This window comes from Coturnix japonica, chromosome 3 (assembly GCF_054131305.1).
Source record: "Coturnix japonica strain WE chromosome 3, WE-NBRP24, whole genome shotgun sequence".
NCBI lineage: Eukaryota > Metazoa > Chordata > Aves > Galliformes > Phasianidae > Coturnix > Coturnix japonica.
The window spans coordinates 58,460,170-58,478,530 of record NC_140665.1 but is presented as its reverse complement, the minus strand read 5'-3'; the positions used below and the strand labels follow the sequence as shown (position 1 = coordinate 58,478,530).

Here is an 18,361-nt window from a genome sequence, read left to right as displayed (position 1 = left end):
GATGCGATTATAGTTAGCTCGTACTGCAGCCTTCTTTTCTCCAGGCTGAACGAGCCTAGCTCCATCAGCCTGTCTTTGCAGGAGAGGTGCTCCAGCCCCCTGATAATCTTTGTGGCCCTCCTATGGACCCTCTCCAGTAGCTCCCCGTCTTTCTTGTACTGGGGGCTCCAGACCTGGACACAGTATTCCAGATGGGGCCTCACAAGAGCAGAGAGGGACAATCGCCTTCCTGTCCCTGCTGGCCACCCCTCATCTAATGGAGTCCAGAATACCATTTACTTTCCAAGCTGCAAGAGCACACTGCTGGCTCACGTTAAGTTTTTCATCTTCCAGGTTCTTCTCTGCAGGGCTACTCTAAAAGACTGCTCCTTCCAGTCTGTATATATGCCTGGGATTCCTCCAGCCCAAGTGCAGAACGTTGCACTTTGCTGTGTTGAACCTCATTAGGTTCACATGGGCCCACCTGTCAAGTCTGTTGAAGTCCCTCTGAATGACGTCCCTTCCTTCCACCATGTCAGCTGCACCTCTTAACTTGGTGGTCCTGTTGGTTAAGTAGAAATGCAGTTACAAGTATAATGTATTTTAGCGTTTTGAATGAGATAGGTGCAAAGAGCACAGAGACAGTTTGGAAAACTTCACCCAGGCTTAAATGTGATACAAAGGGCCTGAGCTGACACAGGTATATTAAAAACTGGCAGTTTTTACTTTTCAACTGCCAAATACTTGAAAATGTCCAGGGAATGTAAGATTCAAACACACTGTAGGAACCATATTCTAGCCACATGTTCAGAAGCAGAACGAGACATCAAAAATAATTACACAGCTTCATCCAAATTTATTTATTAAGGTAACAACATATTCCAAATTACTGCAAGCCTTTACTAATCCTTTCATTACCATCTCAAGTTTGAGTGACGTGTCATACTTCTGCGATAAATGTCAGCATGAGTTATAATAAAAGCTTAGAAATGAATCAGCAACAAGAAGTAACAGCATAAACATCACAGTAACGGATAATCATGACATCATCTAAACGCTCTAGGGTACCTCCCGACCAGACAGCTCAAGTCTCAGGTCATAGCAATTAAAGGAAAAACATAAATAGTGCAGCTTACATACTTCAATTACAAAGCAGCAAGCACAAAAGCATTTAGTTTTTTGTAACTGCACAAAACTATACAGTATTTTAACCAAACAGATCTAATGTTTTACCTTTTGTCTAGAAGTGCTTTCTAGGCTGAACTCCATCTCTGCTAATGGACAGCAAATTACCCAAATCAAAATGTAGAGCCTTGAGTATCTTAAATACTTTTGTTAATGCAAACCTCCCCTAGTTACTACAGTTTCAGTGCTTCTTCTGCTTCTATTTGAATCATTATATCACAAAAATTCCTCTGAAGAGCCAACAGCGTTCACCATTCGGCTCCTTGCCAAGTCTGATTGTAATTTAGCCAAGAAAATGGCACAAAACCAGCAATAAATTAAAGCACAGCTATCCCACTTAAACTACCTTTAAAATAAAAATACGTTGATGCATACTGTAAACAGGTGTCTTAAAAACATGCTTCTGAGCATCTGCTACCAGAATATTTTTTCCCCAGTCCTGTCTGCAATGGGACACATCAGACACAACAGCACACAGGAAGATGTCTGCCACTCCACAGTTTCAGATGCAAGTTTCCCCATTTAACATTTGTGCTCAAGGTACTGTGCTGCCCTTAATACAAGGCCAGGCTTTCAATGCCAACACGATGCAACATGTCTTGTAAGTACTAACACACACAATTTTGAGTCTTAATGATGCTAGCTCAAGATTACATTGAATCAAGGCAACACGGATTATCAAAGGCAGCCCCTCCTTCCCTTACAAAGCCTGATCTAATACTACTTTATTACATTAATTAACACTTGCACTTTATTCCCCACTGAACTATTTTGTACGATTGAGGAGTGGGAAGAAAAACATACTTCCAAAAGGCCTTGATCTCCTAATGCTCCCAAAGCACTAGATCTAGGGATAATCCTATGAAAACTATCATCGTAGCATTTCTCACTGAGCTCAGCTAGAAAGAGCCATTTAGTGAAGTGACAAAAAGACATGATTCAAGGTGATCATGCAGAGTAAAGCAGGGTATATGCTACACAGACAGCACGCGCACACGTATTTACAACTACACTACAATCCTGAATACTGTTTGTTTCAAAGACATTGTGTACTTAACACCATCTTCCCTGGAGAGCAATACAGCTCCCTTAGTCAAAGTCACGATTTGTAAGAACCAGCGGAGCAACCAGAGTCCACACATACAACACAATGCCAATCCAGCTGGAAGAGATCTTCACCCAGACAGACGGCCATTTGCTGGTCATTGTCTCATAAGTAGAATCCGGACTGTTGAAAGAAGTAAAAAGGAAATTGTTTGCATTTTTTGTTGTGACATGGCAATCATGCAGTAAGCTATGATGCAACAGTCAATTATTTTCACATCAGCTCAGCACCTCACAGGATGCCTCCTCTTTACTTCCTCCAATGAGCTCACACCAATCTGTATGAAAACACCTTTTGCAAGTCGTGAAAAACAACAGCAGCTCAAAAAGTGCTGAGTATCAAATACATTTGCAGAAAGAAAACCTGGATAGCATTTATGCTACTGGTAATGCATTTGACCTTGTGAAAAGACACACCCTAGGAGAACTAATAGTCTTGATATCACATTGCTTTAAGCAGAGCCATGAATCAAACCAAGAACAAGACTACCAAGAGTTACTTCAAAAGAAAACACCTTTTGTAGTTGTATTATTTTGGTACAAGCAGTTCATTAACAAATTATTAAGAGATTAAAATAAATTCTGAATAGCATCTGCTCAAGCTGTTAACATAACATTAGTAAACGTTATACAACTACAATTCATTTACACGGATCACTGAACACACTTCTCAAAGGAAGTCCCATTCAGAGCCACATTCCTCTTAGCACATCAGCTGTGCCTGTTTGACCAGTCAATGTAGCATCTTGCATGCAGACTGTTAGTGTACTGTACTATGAAATGCAGATACCTGTACCAGTTGGTAAGTGTCATCATGATATACAGCGATGCCAGGAAAAGCATAAAATGGAAGAAGGAGTAGCTGTAAGTAACTCCATCCCTTTCATTATCTATAGCACGGTGAACATCATCACCATCATCAAGGGAGCCGTCGTTCCTGGGCATTCCATCCTCTATCAGAGTAGATTCATCACTGGTCAGCATCAGCTTGTTAACTTGGCTGTTATTGGATGTTCGGATGCTGTATTTGACAGGAAAGGATGCAGTACCATTACCCAAATGAATGTAATTCATCATCTGACAAAACATCTGACTCAAAACAATGGAATATATATGTATTTTTAAAGCAGTCTTACCTTGAGTACAGAACACACAGCAAAAACAAAATGAGTCCTACAATTCCTTGCGCATCCCACCACTGCACTACTTGACCCTGGGTTGGAATGGTGGTGGTATTATAACCAATGATGCTCAGCAAACTCGGGTTACAGCGCCTATCTGTGAGGGAAATTACATTAAAACTTACATAAAGTAAAAACTGAACTAGTACTTAAAAAGAGTATTTCCATACAGAACAAAAAGTAATAGCAAGAAACGTGACCAGTAAAGTTTTGAAGCACAGAAGCCTGAATTTTAGCCTACATAGTCTCTATAACAGGCCAATAACAGTACAAAAACTTATACAAATTTAAAATCCTCTGTCTGCCCTGAGATACCTATCAAGTGCTTTACTTCTGCCATTTCACAGAGCCAGAAGCAACCAAATACAAGTTCTCTGCATATTAATCAAATAAATTGTACTGCTAGAAACCAAGCAAGCCAACAATATAGTCTACAGATTACGTATCGGAGTAATCTCAGAGTTAAAAAGAATGACACAAAGTTAGTTTCTTACACCAACAGTTTCCAACTTCAGCATCCATACACAACATGTAAATGAAACAGCAGAAAGCAGACTACTTCTCCATAATTACTTCAGTAGTTACATTGACTCTGATCTCTGCCATTACGCAGGAGCACAGAAGATTGCCTGCAATTGAGATTAAAGGCTACTTCCATGCTGGGGACAATTTAAAGCACTGAAATCAATATTTGGTAATTTACTTCCATCAATAAAATTGCTGTCATTTATTTTTATTATTATTATTATTATTTTTTAAGACATCTGGTTGTTTCCAAGCAATAAATGTTTTAGCAATACTACACTGAAATAATTCCTCCATTAGGAAAAATATCATCAATAACATCTCAATGCCAAGCAAGAAACTTGAAACCTGGCATGGAGATCTCTTTGAAAGAAGTATTTCTTCAGGGTTATTGCAGGAAATCAGAGCCATGGGAGAAACTTGTGGCTGCACACATTACAGTACCTCATTCCAACATTGCCTTGCAAATAGGTGAATACAGAATTTATAGCTGAACTGTTCAGCTAAAAAGGCCACATACTGCTGCTACAGTTACCTGGTTCGTTGGTCATAGCTGACCAAGTCAAATACATCGTATAGATGGTAATCACAGAAGACTGCAGCAAACCAGATCTTGGCTGAGATTCCTGTGTGAAGTAGCCATGAAACAGCAGAGTTAGGCAACTCAAAAGTCTCAAAACAAAAAATAATACAGAAAACTAAGAAAATAACAAAACTATACCTGAATCCTTGGCAGAATTGACATCACAGAAGCACCGATACACAGCAGCATATTAACACTGATGAACGTCTTGTTTTCAGAACAACCTTCTGGATGAGTGTAATAAACGTAAAACAAAACAATAGCTACTAGAGACAGTAGATAATTGACAGCTGTAGCTGACAGCAGAGCTGTGAAGAAAGAGAAACAGAGTTTAAGTGATTAGTAATAAGGCATATTAAAACTGAAATGATATTGTAAATTATCCAAAACCTGATGATTATGAGCAGAATTAGAGAGCAGATTTGGGCTCTGACATGTTGAAGTAAATAAATCCCTCTAACTTGAGGTGTTAACAAGAACATCTAAAATAAATAAATAAATAATTAAATGGGAAGCCCAGAGCTGTATTTCATTTTCCATCGCTTCAACAGCAACCAGACTAAGTATGAAGGAATATAGTTCTGCTACATACAATTTGGGTAAAGGCTCATGGAGAAGAAAATGGAGAGCTACATCTCCAACTGAAAGAAAATCAAAATCTCAAAACTACACCTTATTAAGAACATTGCAGAACAAAGTAGCCACTGCACACAGACAGGCTGAGCTGTCCCCTGACAAGAATGAATTACCACATTAGAAATTACTTCATTAAAATTAACAAATAATCTCTCCAGTGAGATTACTTGTGCTCTCCTTTACTATCTTGGTCCTTCATTCAGCATGTACCTATATAGGGCTCACACGGCAAGGTTTTGGCAGTGGGGGATTACTGAAGTGGCCTCTGTGAACAGAGATCAGCAGCTGCCATGTGTCAGATCAGAACCAGCTCCAGCTACTCCAAGAGGCACATGCCGCTGGGCAGAGCTGAGCCACAAGCAGTGCTGTGTGTGCCTCTGTGAGAGCACACTGAAGGAAAGAAAGAAAAACTGTGTGCAGAAGGACACAGCCCATGGAAAGCCCCTGTAGGAGAAGGCCTCAGACATGAGCCCATTGACAGTGCTCAATATGGGTAAGCTGCTGCCTGTGGAGCCCTGCACTGGAGCCATTCCTGAAAGACAGATCCCATAGTACAGAGCCACACTGGAGCAGTACTTGGAAGAGCTGCAGCTCATGGGAAACCTATTCAAGATCAGCTCAGGAAGGACTGTATCCCTATAGGAGGGACCCAAAGTGAAACGGGGGCAGAGTGATCATGAAGGAGAAGCAGAAACACAGCATTATGGACTAACTGCAACCCCTGCACCACTTGGTGAAGGAGGCAGAACAGAAGGAACAGGGGCATGGAGGGGAAAGTGCTTTCAGTTCTCACCGCTCTAGCCCATTAGCAATAGACAATAAATTACATTTATCTCCTTATGGTGTGTCTGTTTTGCGTCTGATTACAATTTATGGGTGATCTCCCTGTCTTAATCTCAAACTTTGAGCCCTTTTCCATCATGTTTTGTCCCCCTCCCTTCTTTTGAGGAGAGCAAGAAGGCAGCATGGTAGAATATCAGGATGAAACAATCCTATACCCTAAAAGAATGACCAATAGGCAGACACAGAAAAGCTCACTGGACTTGTGTTCTGTATGAAATCAGTTTATTTTTAATCAGTGCTAAGGTGTAACAAAGCCTGTGGTTTTGTTACCACAAAAGCAAAATTTTAAGAACCTAATGCTATAACTGCCTCTTCTCTGATACGCTGCACTGATTCCCTGCACCCAAGGACTGGATTTCACCACTTAACAGCAGTTTCCTCTTCTCCTGCTCCTTCCACTTTTAACATAGTATCAGAGGAACACTTCGAGAGTTGAATTTAATCACACAACAAAATGATGCATAATACACAAAGTAGCTCTTCTGCTTTCTGGTAAAATATATTACTCAGGTGAATAATATATCCAATATAACATACAATGAAATGTAAAAGTTCTTGTTGCAATACAATACCTGCATACCAGCATCTTGAGTTTCCCTCCTCCATTTTTTCAACCCAAGACTCATTCCAGGAGTGAGCAAAGTCAATAAGCAGGACCAGCTGAATAAGAATAAAGCAGAATGCTCCAGACATACCTACATAAAACCACACTATAAAGAAAAATAAAAGTAGTTCAGAGCCATTGATAATTTACCACCTTGTCTTAAACACAGAGAAAGGTCTACAATTATGGAGCCACAAAAACTGTAAGCTCTCAGTACACAAGTTTTAAAACCACTGCCACTGCACCTTAATCCAAGAAAAGGCAACATTCTCTTACCAGTAGTAAAAGGTCCCTCTGGGATGAAGAAAGCTCCAACACTAATTGCAAGTGCTGTTGCAAACTTAAAGAACCAGAACCTGAAGAATTAAAGGGGGAAAAAAAGAAAAAAAAGAAAAGAAAAAGGTAAGAAAAAGTCTGGCAACTACTGCAGTCCTATCTGCTTCACAAGAACTCAAAGTGACACAAAACACATTCCCAGAGGGTTCAGAGGCTGTTTTGTTGGGTTTTTTTTCCTCTTTTTTTTTCCTCTTTTTTTTTTTTTGACTCATTTTTGTTTCTTCTGAAGATAAAATTCTTATTCTATCTATCCAAGGTTGTTTTTTTCCTCCAGTAAATGATGATAAACCATGCTAGATTCATAAGAGTTCAACACTAATTTCCCATAGAAATTTCCCTGATGCTTGAAGCCAGGATGGAATGAAACTGAGATACATGCTCAAGGACAAACACAACAAATCAGATGTCACATAGAAAGGAGACAGGGAAATACTTCCCACCAATGATTCACCACACACCTTAACAACATTCTGTGTAGTGAACTTCAAATACGAAAAGTACACCAAACACCAAACTTTCCCAGATCAGAATGGCACGGAGCTCCAAATATAGGCATGATAGCATCTATGTGTACTTCAGAACTGAATATAGCACAAAGACATGCACCACACTCCCACGATTCAAACAGCTGCGTGGTCTTTATATTTTCTATCCCACCTTATCTTTTCTCAACCTTCAGTCACCACTGCTTGATCATAATAAGCAAAAAGAGATTAAATTTCTTCAGATGAGAACTCCTCAGAGGAGTTCAGTTGGGCAGAGAGAAGCAACGTAATATGGGAGAAGTGCAGAATATGGGAAAACCTGAATTCACTGGGATATAGAAAAAGTATGTATGAAAGTTGAACTAACTCTGAAAATTTATTGTAAAATGCATAACCCACTTAAAGTACCTTTTAAATCTGCATGGACATTTAAGTGTTATTACAAAAACAATTTCAATTTTGTGCAAAGTTCCTCTCTAATTCTATGCATTTTAAATGGCTCTTAACACATCAACCACGCACAGTTTGCATGACAGCTAAAAATAAGACTTCTCTTAAAAAACACCTACAGTTGCTGTTCTTCTGTGCAACTGAGTAACAACCCCCTGAATACATTATAACCGTGTTTGTTGCATTCCTGGTAAGAAAATGGCAAGCCATTTTGACTGCCAATAGAAAAAGCAAAGAAAGTGAAAGTTGGCACTAGAAATCTTATCTACTAGGTTTGACTTGTAAGCAAGCATGAAGAAGTTAGTACATAGGTGTGGGAAAACCTAATACTCTGAATATTTCAGATCACTAACAGAAAGATTACACTGAAAAGTGTTACTGAAGATGTATACAACTTAAAAATAAAAGCCCAAGTGGTAGAAGTGCTGCTCTGCTTCACAGGAGGCTCGAATCCTGGGGGTTGGACTCGATGATCTCTAAGGTCCCTTCCAACCCGCATGAGACTGTGATACTGTGATAGGTGTATTACTGAAGCAGCTACCTGTTACAGAAGCGTTGGCAGTAGCATCATTACACATTTTACTGGTAACAGTCAAAGAACACAATTTTTCCTTTTATTCTAATGCTGATGCTGCACTGGTTAAGAAGAACAAACTTCTGTGGGTTGTGTAAGTAATACCAAAAACTTGTATCAGATACTGCAACTCCAGACAAGCACATCAGGAAGACACCAAATACCTAAGAAGTTGTCTTCAGTAAGAAGATTCTACACCATATATACTGTATTTTATTAAAACAAAACAAAATCCCTCAAAGCATTCACAACCTGATTTGCCTTATTTTGCTTTTTAGAAGTATATTTTAACAGTTTTCTGTGACAGTACTGGAAGACATAGGGAATACTCATGAGCAAAGCAAAGGACAGACACTGAACTGAGTCATTGCTTCTAATGCATTGCCAAATATCCCAATATTGCATCTGATCTTCAGTCTGATCAGAAAAGAAAACTGAAGAAAAGATAGCAGGGAGGTGAACATCGTTACATATTTATACAACTAAAACTCAACAGGAAACGTCAAAGTTAAGTGCAATCTAATTCTTAGAGAACAGATAAGGCTTTTAAATCCTTCTGTACATGAAAAACATCTCAGAACTAGAACAGTAGCATTATTCCTTTTTTGAATTACATCTTCTTTGGACAAAGGAAGAATCTCTAGGGAAATGCATATACAGATTACCCAGTGTCATAGCTACAGCTCTAAAAACTGGCCACCACGTGTATCTTCTTTCACAAAAATGAATCCATTCTGAGAACTCTAACGTTGACTGCCCTTTACTGCAATTAACACTCCTCCAATTGCTAAGAAATTCTTTTGCTTGAAGAACAGTACATTTGACAAGCATGCATGGCTGCAGGCTACATGCTGGCTGAGCCTGCTTTGGCAGGGGGGTTGGACTCAATGATCTCTAGAGGTCCCTTCCAACCCCTACAATTCTGTGATTCTGTGATTTCTACAGTAGCTACATCTCACAAGCAACTTCCCACAAAGCCCACAGTTAAGTGCTCATCTCAGTTCTCATTCCTGTATCTTACCCATTATGAACTGCTGCTCTTGGATCATTGCTGCTCTTCACTTTGATCATCAGCAAGGAGAAGAGAAGAAAGAACATTGCCATACCAAAGCACACACGGTACACTGCTTTGTAACCAACTAACACATCGCAGTTCACGTGGCCATGAATACCAGGAATAGTTGTTCCCATCCCTCCGTCGCAAAATCCAGGAATCTGTAACAGACATGAGATACTTCAGTGACCTGTCAAAAGCCCCCAGTGTGTAAATAAGTGGTAGCAATTTTCATTAATATTGTAAGATTATGCATAGTATATTAAGAACTACAAACTCAGCTAGAAAATAAGATACTGCTGGGCTGTATAGCTGTACAATTAAGGCTGAAACCAGAATGTTAAATGCATTCAAGGGGAATAAAATAATATGGATGAAATTAAATTTTCAGAAATAAACACCTACAGACAACATTAGGGGACAAAGGGGTGGAATATGAAGTTACTGCCTACCACAAGAAAAGAAAACAAAAAGAACAAGACAACAAAATGAAGACTAACAGAACTACAGAGTGTGCAATCAAAGTTCAGCAAAAGCTATAAACTCACCAGTAATTAAAAGTTGAGGTTATCCCTCCATTAATCTCATGCACAATCTTCATATAAATAAGACTGTAAAATCTCCTAAGAACTTCCTACTACCCTTGTAAAAAATATTCTTGCTGTACATTTGCAACCAAAATAAAATTTTAACTAGAGCAGCACAACAAACTAGAAATCGTAGACTGTGTTCATTTCTCACTCATATTCTTATAAACAGCAATCAAAATCAAAATCAATTAAGATGCGCAAGAACTTCTTTACGGTGAGGGTGACGGAGCACTGGAACAGGCTGCCCAGGGAGGTAGTGGAGTCTCCTTCTCTGGAGATATTCAAGACCCATCTGGACACCTACCTGTGTGACATGGTGTATAGGGAACCTGCTTTGGCAGGGGGGTTGGACTCGATGATCTCTAGAGGTCCCTTCCAACCCCTACAATTCTGTGATTGAAGATCTACAAACATCTCGGTAATATACAAAAAAACCCCTGCAAATATAGATTATGATTTCCTGTTTGATTAAAGACTTTTCTTATCCAAGCAATTAAAGTGCAACTTTACTTCTAAATAGTGCTATTTATGTACACAATGATACTTCCACAAGTCCTTTGTTTACTTGATCTGTAATCAAATTAATAGTGATTGTGAAGCACAACTTGCAGAAAAATTATACATTTCTGATCAAAATCCATGCTCTGAGGGATATTATATACAATTACTTCTGACATTTGTTCTACCAAACATGTTAGCAAAGAAGTAACCTGACCTTTTTCAGCTGCTCTTCCATTCCTGGAATTAACATCACGCAGGCCACGCTCACGCCAAGAAGCAAGAAGAAGGCATAGATCAGCCTAGTGATGGTGGAGTTGTTTCCACTGGGACAGCACCTGCAGAGCAGGCACGGGGCACTTCCACACAAACATGGTATCTGATGGAGATAAGGAAGGTGAAACAAATGCTTTAAAAAGCTTTGCACTAGGTTTCAGTGTCAGACTGCACAGATTATCAGAGCTGACAATAGCAGGACACAGGGAAATGGTTTTAAGTTGAAAGAGGGAAGATTTAGGTTGGATGTTAGGAGGAAGTTCTTCACTAGGAGAGTGGTTAGGCCCTGGAACAGGCTGCCCAGGGAGGTTGTGGATGCCCCGTCCTTGGAGGTGTTCAAGGCCAGGTTGGACAGGGCCCTGGGCAACCTGATCTAGTAAATGTGTATGTTTGGTGGCCCTGCCAGGCAGGGCGGTTGGAACTACATGATCCTTGAGGTCCCTTCCAACCCGGGTCATTCTGTGATTCTGTGATCAGAAGTTAGGATGGAAAATCACTCAATGTTAATGTAGGCTAAGTAGATGCAACATGTTACAGGGCCTCCAAACAAGTCCTGGTGGTGCTTCCTAATGCACCACTGTACAATGAAACTACTTCTATGTCAAAAGTAACCATTTATCAATTCAGCCAGGATTCATGCTTACTTTCTCTCTTGAAATGTAATACATTCGTTTCATCTAATTAAGATTCCAGGATTCTTTCAGCCTAGCAAAAACATCCTCCCCTGCACAGCTGCACAGATAAAACATACACCCCACAGAAAAAAAGAAAAAAAAAAAAAAAGTGAATATAAATGCCATCTAGATATGCCTTCAGGATTTACAGTTGGGCTGCAGTCCTTACTGAGGTCATTAACATCAGTGCAGCAAAAAAAAGAACCAGGTAAAATAAGCCTAAAGCTCAGGCTGTTATTTATTGCACTTTTAGCAGCTACTTGCATATGGGTATCATGTAATTCTGTTAGTTGCAATGTAACAAAAGTTAGTAACAGCACAAACAGTACAAAGGCACTGTATGTATTATCAGCTCTCCCAAATATCAGCAACAGAAACAAGAAGAAATGTACAATGGTTGTAAATACTATGAAAGAATCAAAGAGCTGTTACTTGCATACAGTGAGTTTTGTTCTTAAGCAAGGCACTACAGGAAGAAGGGCACAGATTAACAAAAGCAAACAAAAAGCAGCCCATAATTAACTGCTTAGCAGCGCTCAGCCACTTGTTGAGAGACAGCTTGGGGAGCAAAAGAAGGGTAAGGGTCCACAAATAAGCATAAATCAGAAGAGGGAAGATTAAAATGTTTTGCAGTTAATTCCCTCATTCACAAACAAATTGTTTCATGTAAAATAAACGAAGAAAACTGTGGGAAACTCCAGTGAGTAGTTACAGTTAAGTTTTGGAAGCCACATATTATTCACTTACAATACAATTTACCAATGCAAGACTATAGTGTCCCCTGCTACGGTTACCTTAATTACACAAGACCTGCTCTGACTGCACTACAGGAGAACACGGAACCTCTTATAAAGGCAATAAATTGTGACAAAACTCACCCCTGTTTGTGCCAAAACAAAACAACATCAACAAAGCAAAGTAAATAAATAAATAAATAAACAAACAAATCGCATAGGCATTAATCACCACACAAGGGACACCCAGGCACAGGCACATGACCAGTACACATCAGTCAGCCAGGATGATGAGTATATGTCAGAGTTCTTAATACTTAGTCATATGGCAAACAAAACACCAGTGGTCTGCCCTGCAGGAAGGTGGCAGCACACCAACAGACAGCCAGAGGACTCCAGTACTGGAGGCAGTGGCCTTTCAGTAATTGAAGGGAGCATATAAACAGGAGGGGAAACAGCTGTTTATGAGGGTGGATAGCGATAGGATAAGGGGGAATGGTTTTAATTAGGGGAAAGATCTTCACTCAGAGGGTGGTGATACACTGGAACAAATTGCCCAAGGAGGTAATGGATGCCCCATCCCTGGAGGCATTCAAGGCCAGCCTGGATGTAGCTCTGGGCAGCCTGATCTAGAGGCTGGTGACCCTGAACATAGCAGGAGTGCTGAAACAATATGATCATTGTGGTCCTTTTCAACCCAAGCCATTCTATGATTCTATGACTCCTGGCAGCTGCTCTGATTTTCTGTCCTGGCATATCAACCAGACCAACCTCATGGGTCCTTGAAATAATTCCCTTATATTCTTTCTCCATATGTTCTTGTTCAAGGCTGGAAGAACCAAAAATGTTTGTTCTACTCTACTACAGAATTGTTTCTGAATCAACAAACATCATTAATTTTGCCCTGATAGAAAAAACCATTCCCATTATAACTAATCCAGTATGTAAATGACTGCATATCACTCTGACTTTCTCCTCCTCAACTCGGTATAACCACAACACAACATGAAAGAAGATGCGAATTGCAAGCAACTACATTAAGGGTAGCTATGCTAAGTAACCAGGAAACAAATGACAAGTATTTGCTTAGGACTTATCAGGACTTCTTTGAATACTACTGCGTTTATGGTATTTCCTCACCAAAAATAACCTCCCTAGTGAAAAATATTCCTATTGTCGACAAAACATTACTTTCTTTATCTAGTTCTATACTTCAACAAGTTCTGTCTGTCTTCATAGTTTTAAATATATTCTTGACTTAAAGCCTGAATTTGCCAGAGCAGGACACAAGCCTATGTTCATTTGCTGCAGAAAACTTGGTGCGAAGACTGTCAGGCATAAACGTGTCTAAATTACCACTGTTAAATTGTTTATTAAATGCTAAGTAAATGAAGCAGCTTTCTCCTGAGCGTTAGAAAGGGAACACACAGGAGTGCACGTAACTTGGATGTTTCTATGGGCTTAGAGGAGCTGAAAGGAACACCATTGCATCCACCTCATTCAGTAAAAAATATGCTTCAACTGAGACAATATTCCCTATTTGACTTCAACTGTCTGAGCAACAGCTTTTAAAACACCTTGCCCCTGAACAACTCATTCTCACAAGCACATCTCTGAGTAAGAAACAACTCTTGATGCTATTAATGCACATTATCTACTTCTACGGAAAACCATTTTACAGTCCGAGTCTCTCTTTCTTCAGAGGAGATATGTATTATTTTATTGGATTGCATGTACTATTATTAAAAATCCACCTAACAAGCAGTAGACTCCAAACAGAACAGGGAGCAAGAAGCAACCTGCCCACGGAACACAGTTCACCAGCTGAAAAGACAGTTTGTACTGATTTCTTTCCTCCTATATTCAGAGTTCTCCTCATAAAAAACATCACAGTACAAACAGCAAGATAACACTGCACAGATCAAAGCTTAAAAGTATCTCCTTGGGTGAAGTTGAGCTTACACACAGATGCAATAAGCTACTTCAGAAAGCACTGCAATACAAACAAGGCAACAGAGTAAAAGCATCAGGACTGACTGTTCTAGGCCACTGGGATCAGAAACCTTTTGGTGAGATAACGCTCTTTAAGGCTCCTCCCTACTCCCAGTTCATCCCTGCAAAGACTGCCTGTGCAGCACAGCACCACAGTACCACACTGCCCAGGGAGGTGGTGGAGTCACCGACCATGGGAGTGTTCAAGAAACGTTTGGAGGTTGTGTTGATGAATATGATTTAGCTGGGAAGTATCAGTGATGGCTGGACTGGATGATCTTCTAGGTCTTTTCCAACCTTGATAATAATGTGATTCTGTAACTATTCAAAATAATCTCAAAGAAATAAAGGATGCCAAAGTCAGTTACTCAGAAGAGCTCTGCACAGCACACCTAGCCCTGCAAAGCAGTGTGAGCAGCACTATCTCCATAGCCAGAAGAAGAGCAGCTCCCCAGGCTGGCACAGTCTGCACCAGCAAACTCCATGACATCTGGCTCCTCCGAGACCTCCCTCCTCTTTCAGAGCCATGAACTCTTTATACAGATGCATTCTTAATGACTGGGGATACAGACAGACTCCAGCTGTACAAACTGCTGCACAGACGTTAAGCACCGATTAGTTGTGGTTTTAACCATGTAAAGAAAATTGGTACTTTAAAATCACCAGGAAAAAAAAACAAACAAAACAACAACAACAAAAAAAAGGATTTGTTTCAGGCACTTTAAAGAATGGGATCTGCCCACTGTAAATCTAACAGTCAAGATTCCATTACTGTGCAAGTCACTGCACTTAAAAGACCAATATATGATCTTGAAACCATTTGTCTCAGCAGAAATTAACGCTCAGAACAAACAGCACATACACAGGATTCTTCATGCGCTACGAGCACCAATTACCAGGAAGGCTGTTTATTCACTTGAAAATGCAACATGTATTAACCCAAATATTTTCATTAAACTAGTTATGGCATCACTTAGTGCTTCACAACAATTAAAAACGTTAAAGTAAATACATTTAGCTAGTAATTAAAGCCTACCTGGCTTAATCCATTAAGTGGTGTTTAAAATGTTAATTAAAGAAAAATGAACGCTAACAGCACCTCTTTGGCAAAACACCATCAGTGTTCCAGGAGTTTATTTACATGTAGATCAGCCTAGCAGCTTATTTCATACCCATTAATTTACTGTCTCTATGATCATTTAAGTGAATTTGTACAGGAGATTAAGGAATTAAATTATCCCCACTCTACGCATCACTCTAGCAGAAAACAAATGAACTTCATGTGCTTTGATAAACTATAGTGCAAACATAAGAGCTTGAATCTATATGAGGCTTTGTTAGAGCGTTAAATTAGCTGCGTGAGTTTCTGTTTAAATGCACACAACTTCATTTTCTCTGAGTAGAAAAAAGGTACAGCCTTTCTGGTGTGAAAAATTTAGTTTTTCACAATCCCATTGACATTTTTATGCCAGAAGTAGAGAACCATAATGCACCATTGTTAACATTTGTACAAGGCCTAGATTTAGAAAGATGGATCACTTAAAGACAAGACAGCAATACCTCAAGAGGGATGAAAACTGCCATGAAGGATCTTTACAGACTTTTGTGTTTCCCTGTATGGTGCTGACAGTTTTAAGCCCACCTTCAGCTATTGTTTCCAAGCAGTAAGAAGAAGCACTGAGTAACACACAGCACGGCAGTGACATCATCACAGCCTGCTGAGCAACGAGAAAAAGATGCCTCGACGAGACAAAGATGCTACAAAGGGCGGAGCTGCCCAAGACAAAGCCGTAAGGAAGACGAACTAAATACAATCACCAGGAGCAGAGAAACACTCAAGTTTTGTTTTTTTTTCCCAAAGCACAGAGCAAATTTCATCAACACTGAGTGAAATTTTAACTGCTTTAAAGGGCGGCGGGGAGGGGGCCGGGAAGGGTTGTTATCAGACCCCATAACGCCTTCCGCATGACAACACGGCCTGAGAAACCAGCAGAGCACAGGTGGCCTGCTTGGGTACCAAGCTCCCCTACACTCCATGCACCTCGGCGGGGGGAGTCCAGAGAAGTTCGAGAAGGGGCTCAGGGGCGGAAGCGAGGACCTGACCAAGACAGGACGAGCGAGGGGCCGCGGCCGCCCACCGAAGGTCGGTACGCAACAGAGAGAGCCACGGCTTCCCCAAGGCCGGCAACACGGACGGGCACTGCCCCCGCCGCTGAGACAAAGGCCCCGGGAGGCGGGGGCCGCTCAGGGCCTGCAACAGGAAAGAAGGATAGGGAAGAGAACATGAAGAGAGAGCCACCGCGCCGCCCAGCCCGCCTTACCCAGCTCGCCATGGAGCAGAGGCCCAGGACACCGCCCATGGCTGGCGGCGGACTCGGACTCCCACTCCGCCAAGATGGACGCGCAGCTCCGACTGCGCTGTTTACCCTTCGCCGCAGCTCTTCCGGCAGCTCGGGAGGCCGCGTAGCGTCACTTCCGACAGGCAGCGAGAGGCGGGTGATGGCGATGGGTGATGGAGGTTGATCTCAGTGTGTGTGTTTGCTTTTGGACGTGTGCTGCCTGCTGTCCGCCCGTGCTGCGGGTGGAGCGGTGCCTTGTGCGGGGCGGGCGTTCGGGTCAGTGAGATGGCCTGAGTGTGGTGGGGCCGGGTGCTTCTTCCTTCCCTATACATACCTGAACCTAGATGTACTTGAAAGCAGAGATGTAGTCCAGAGTTGGTAAGTTAATCACAGAATCACAGAATTGTAGGGGTTGGAAGAGACCTCTAGAGATCATCGAGTCCAACCCCCCTGCCAAAGCAGGCTCCCTACACCATGTCACACAGGTAGGCGTCCACGCGGGTCTTGAATATCTCCAGAGGAGACTCCACCACCTCCCTGGGCAGCCTGTTCCAGTGCTCCGTCACCCTCACTGTAAAGAAGTTCTTAAGCCCCCTCCATAGCAGCTGCTAGTGCTGTGTTTATTGTTTCCAAGCATATACCACAATTATTAATGAGTTAGAGCTGGGCAGACATTGTCAATGTCTCACGTACCTCAATAATATTTCCAGGTAGTTTGCATTGCATGACTCTATAAGATTTTCGTCATACCAAATTTATTAGTGACTGTATTACTTAGTGTCACTAGTATTAATAAGAACTTCAGAAATAAAAATGGTTTATAAATTAACAGCATAGTTACTTTGTTTACAAAAATACGACCATCTCATTTGTCCGGTGTGTTTTAATATCCAAATACCTTTCCCTGTCCTCTCTTTCTTCCTCTACCCAAGCAGCGCAGGGGAAATGGGAACAGGGGCTGTTGTCAGTCCCTAACACTTCAACTCTGCCCTGCTCTATCAGGGGTCCCTTTCCACAAGATGCTTTCCTTTCTGAACTAATCCTGCATGAGTTCTCATGGGCTGCAGCTCTCCAAAGTACAGCTGCAACATGGCTCTTTACCATGAGGCCCATCCTTCAGGCACTGCTCTAGCACAGGGACATAACAGCAGCAGCTCCCCCAGACCTCTACATTATTAAGGTCCTCTCTCAGTCGTCTCCAGTTCTTTCAACCTTCATTATTATTTTTCTTTTTTTCCTTCCTTCCTTTCTTTCCTACTTTAGTATCCCTGTAATCTGTACTCTTTCTCATTGCAGAAACCCCTGACAGCCCAGTTTCTACACAGACCAACCTCATGTCTTTTACTTCAAAATATTAAATCACATAATTGTTCTCAGATTATCTCATTATTTCTGTTGTCTTATTTGTGATATCTACTGTGGAAAGACAGTGAAGCATGTGCACTTCAGTGATCCAAGTCCTCCTTTATCACAAATCTTTTTCAAGAAGTTGTGTGAGAGCAATCTGCTACAGGAATTTATCTTCTGGAATTTATCTGCAAGTGAAATGTAGCTTGCCTGGCAGCTATTAATCATACTGTGAAATCTTGGTTGTGTAGAAACTAGTAATTTCTCAAAATTGTTCTTCAGGAATTTGAACAGCTCTATTTTGGCTGCTATGGAAATACCTAGAATTCTGTTTACCTTCAGCAATGACAATAAGTACTTTCTTTTGTGCTG

General features: G+C 41.0%; 1 protein-coding gene across 1 annotated transcript; it reads right to left on the bottom strand.

Moving 5' to 3' along the window:
• Window positions 1-815: 815 nt before the first annotated feature.
• Window positions 816-16,720, bottom strand: SERINC1 (serine incorporator 1). The gene is made up of 10 exons (XM_015858737.3): window positions 16,625-16,720; window positions 10,845-11,006; window positions 9,507-9,700; window positions 6,917-6,996; window positions 6,609-6,746; window positions 4,696-4,865; window positions 4,510-4,600; window positions 3,405-3,546; window positions 3,059-3,289; window positions 816-2,392 (listed from the first exon to the last, which is right to left on the bottom strand). Exons 1-10 carry the CDS (start codon window positions 16,661-16,663, stop codon window positions 2,254-2,256), a joined length of 1,386 nt encoding a protein of 461 aa, XP_015714223.1. The 5' UTR covers window positions 16,664-16,720; the 3' UTR covers window positions 816-2,253.
• Window positions 16,721-18,361: the final 1,641 nt, after the last annotated feature.

What these genes read in the sequence shown, in the direction of transcription:
- SERINC1 (XM_015858737.3), bottom strand. Translation starts at nt 16,663, where the DNA reads ATGGGCGGTGTCCTGGGCCTCTGCTCCATGGCGAGCTGG. An exon ending in TGGAAGAGCAGCTGAAAAAG is followed by an intron (nt 9,701 to 10,844) that starts GTCAGGTTACTT and finishes TGTCTGTTACAG; the next exon opens with ATTCCTGGATTTTGCGACGG. An exon ending in CTCAAGATGCTGGTATGCAG is followed by an intron (nt 4,866 to 6,608) that starts GTATTGTATTGC and finishes CTTTCTTCACAG; the next exon opens with CTCTGCTGTCAGCTACAGCT.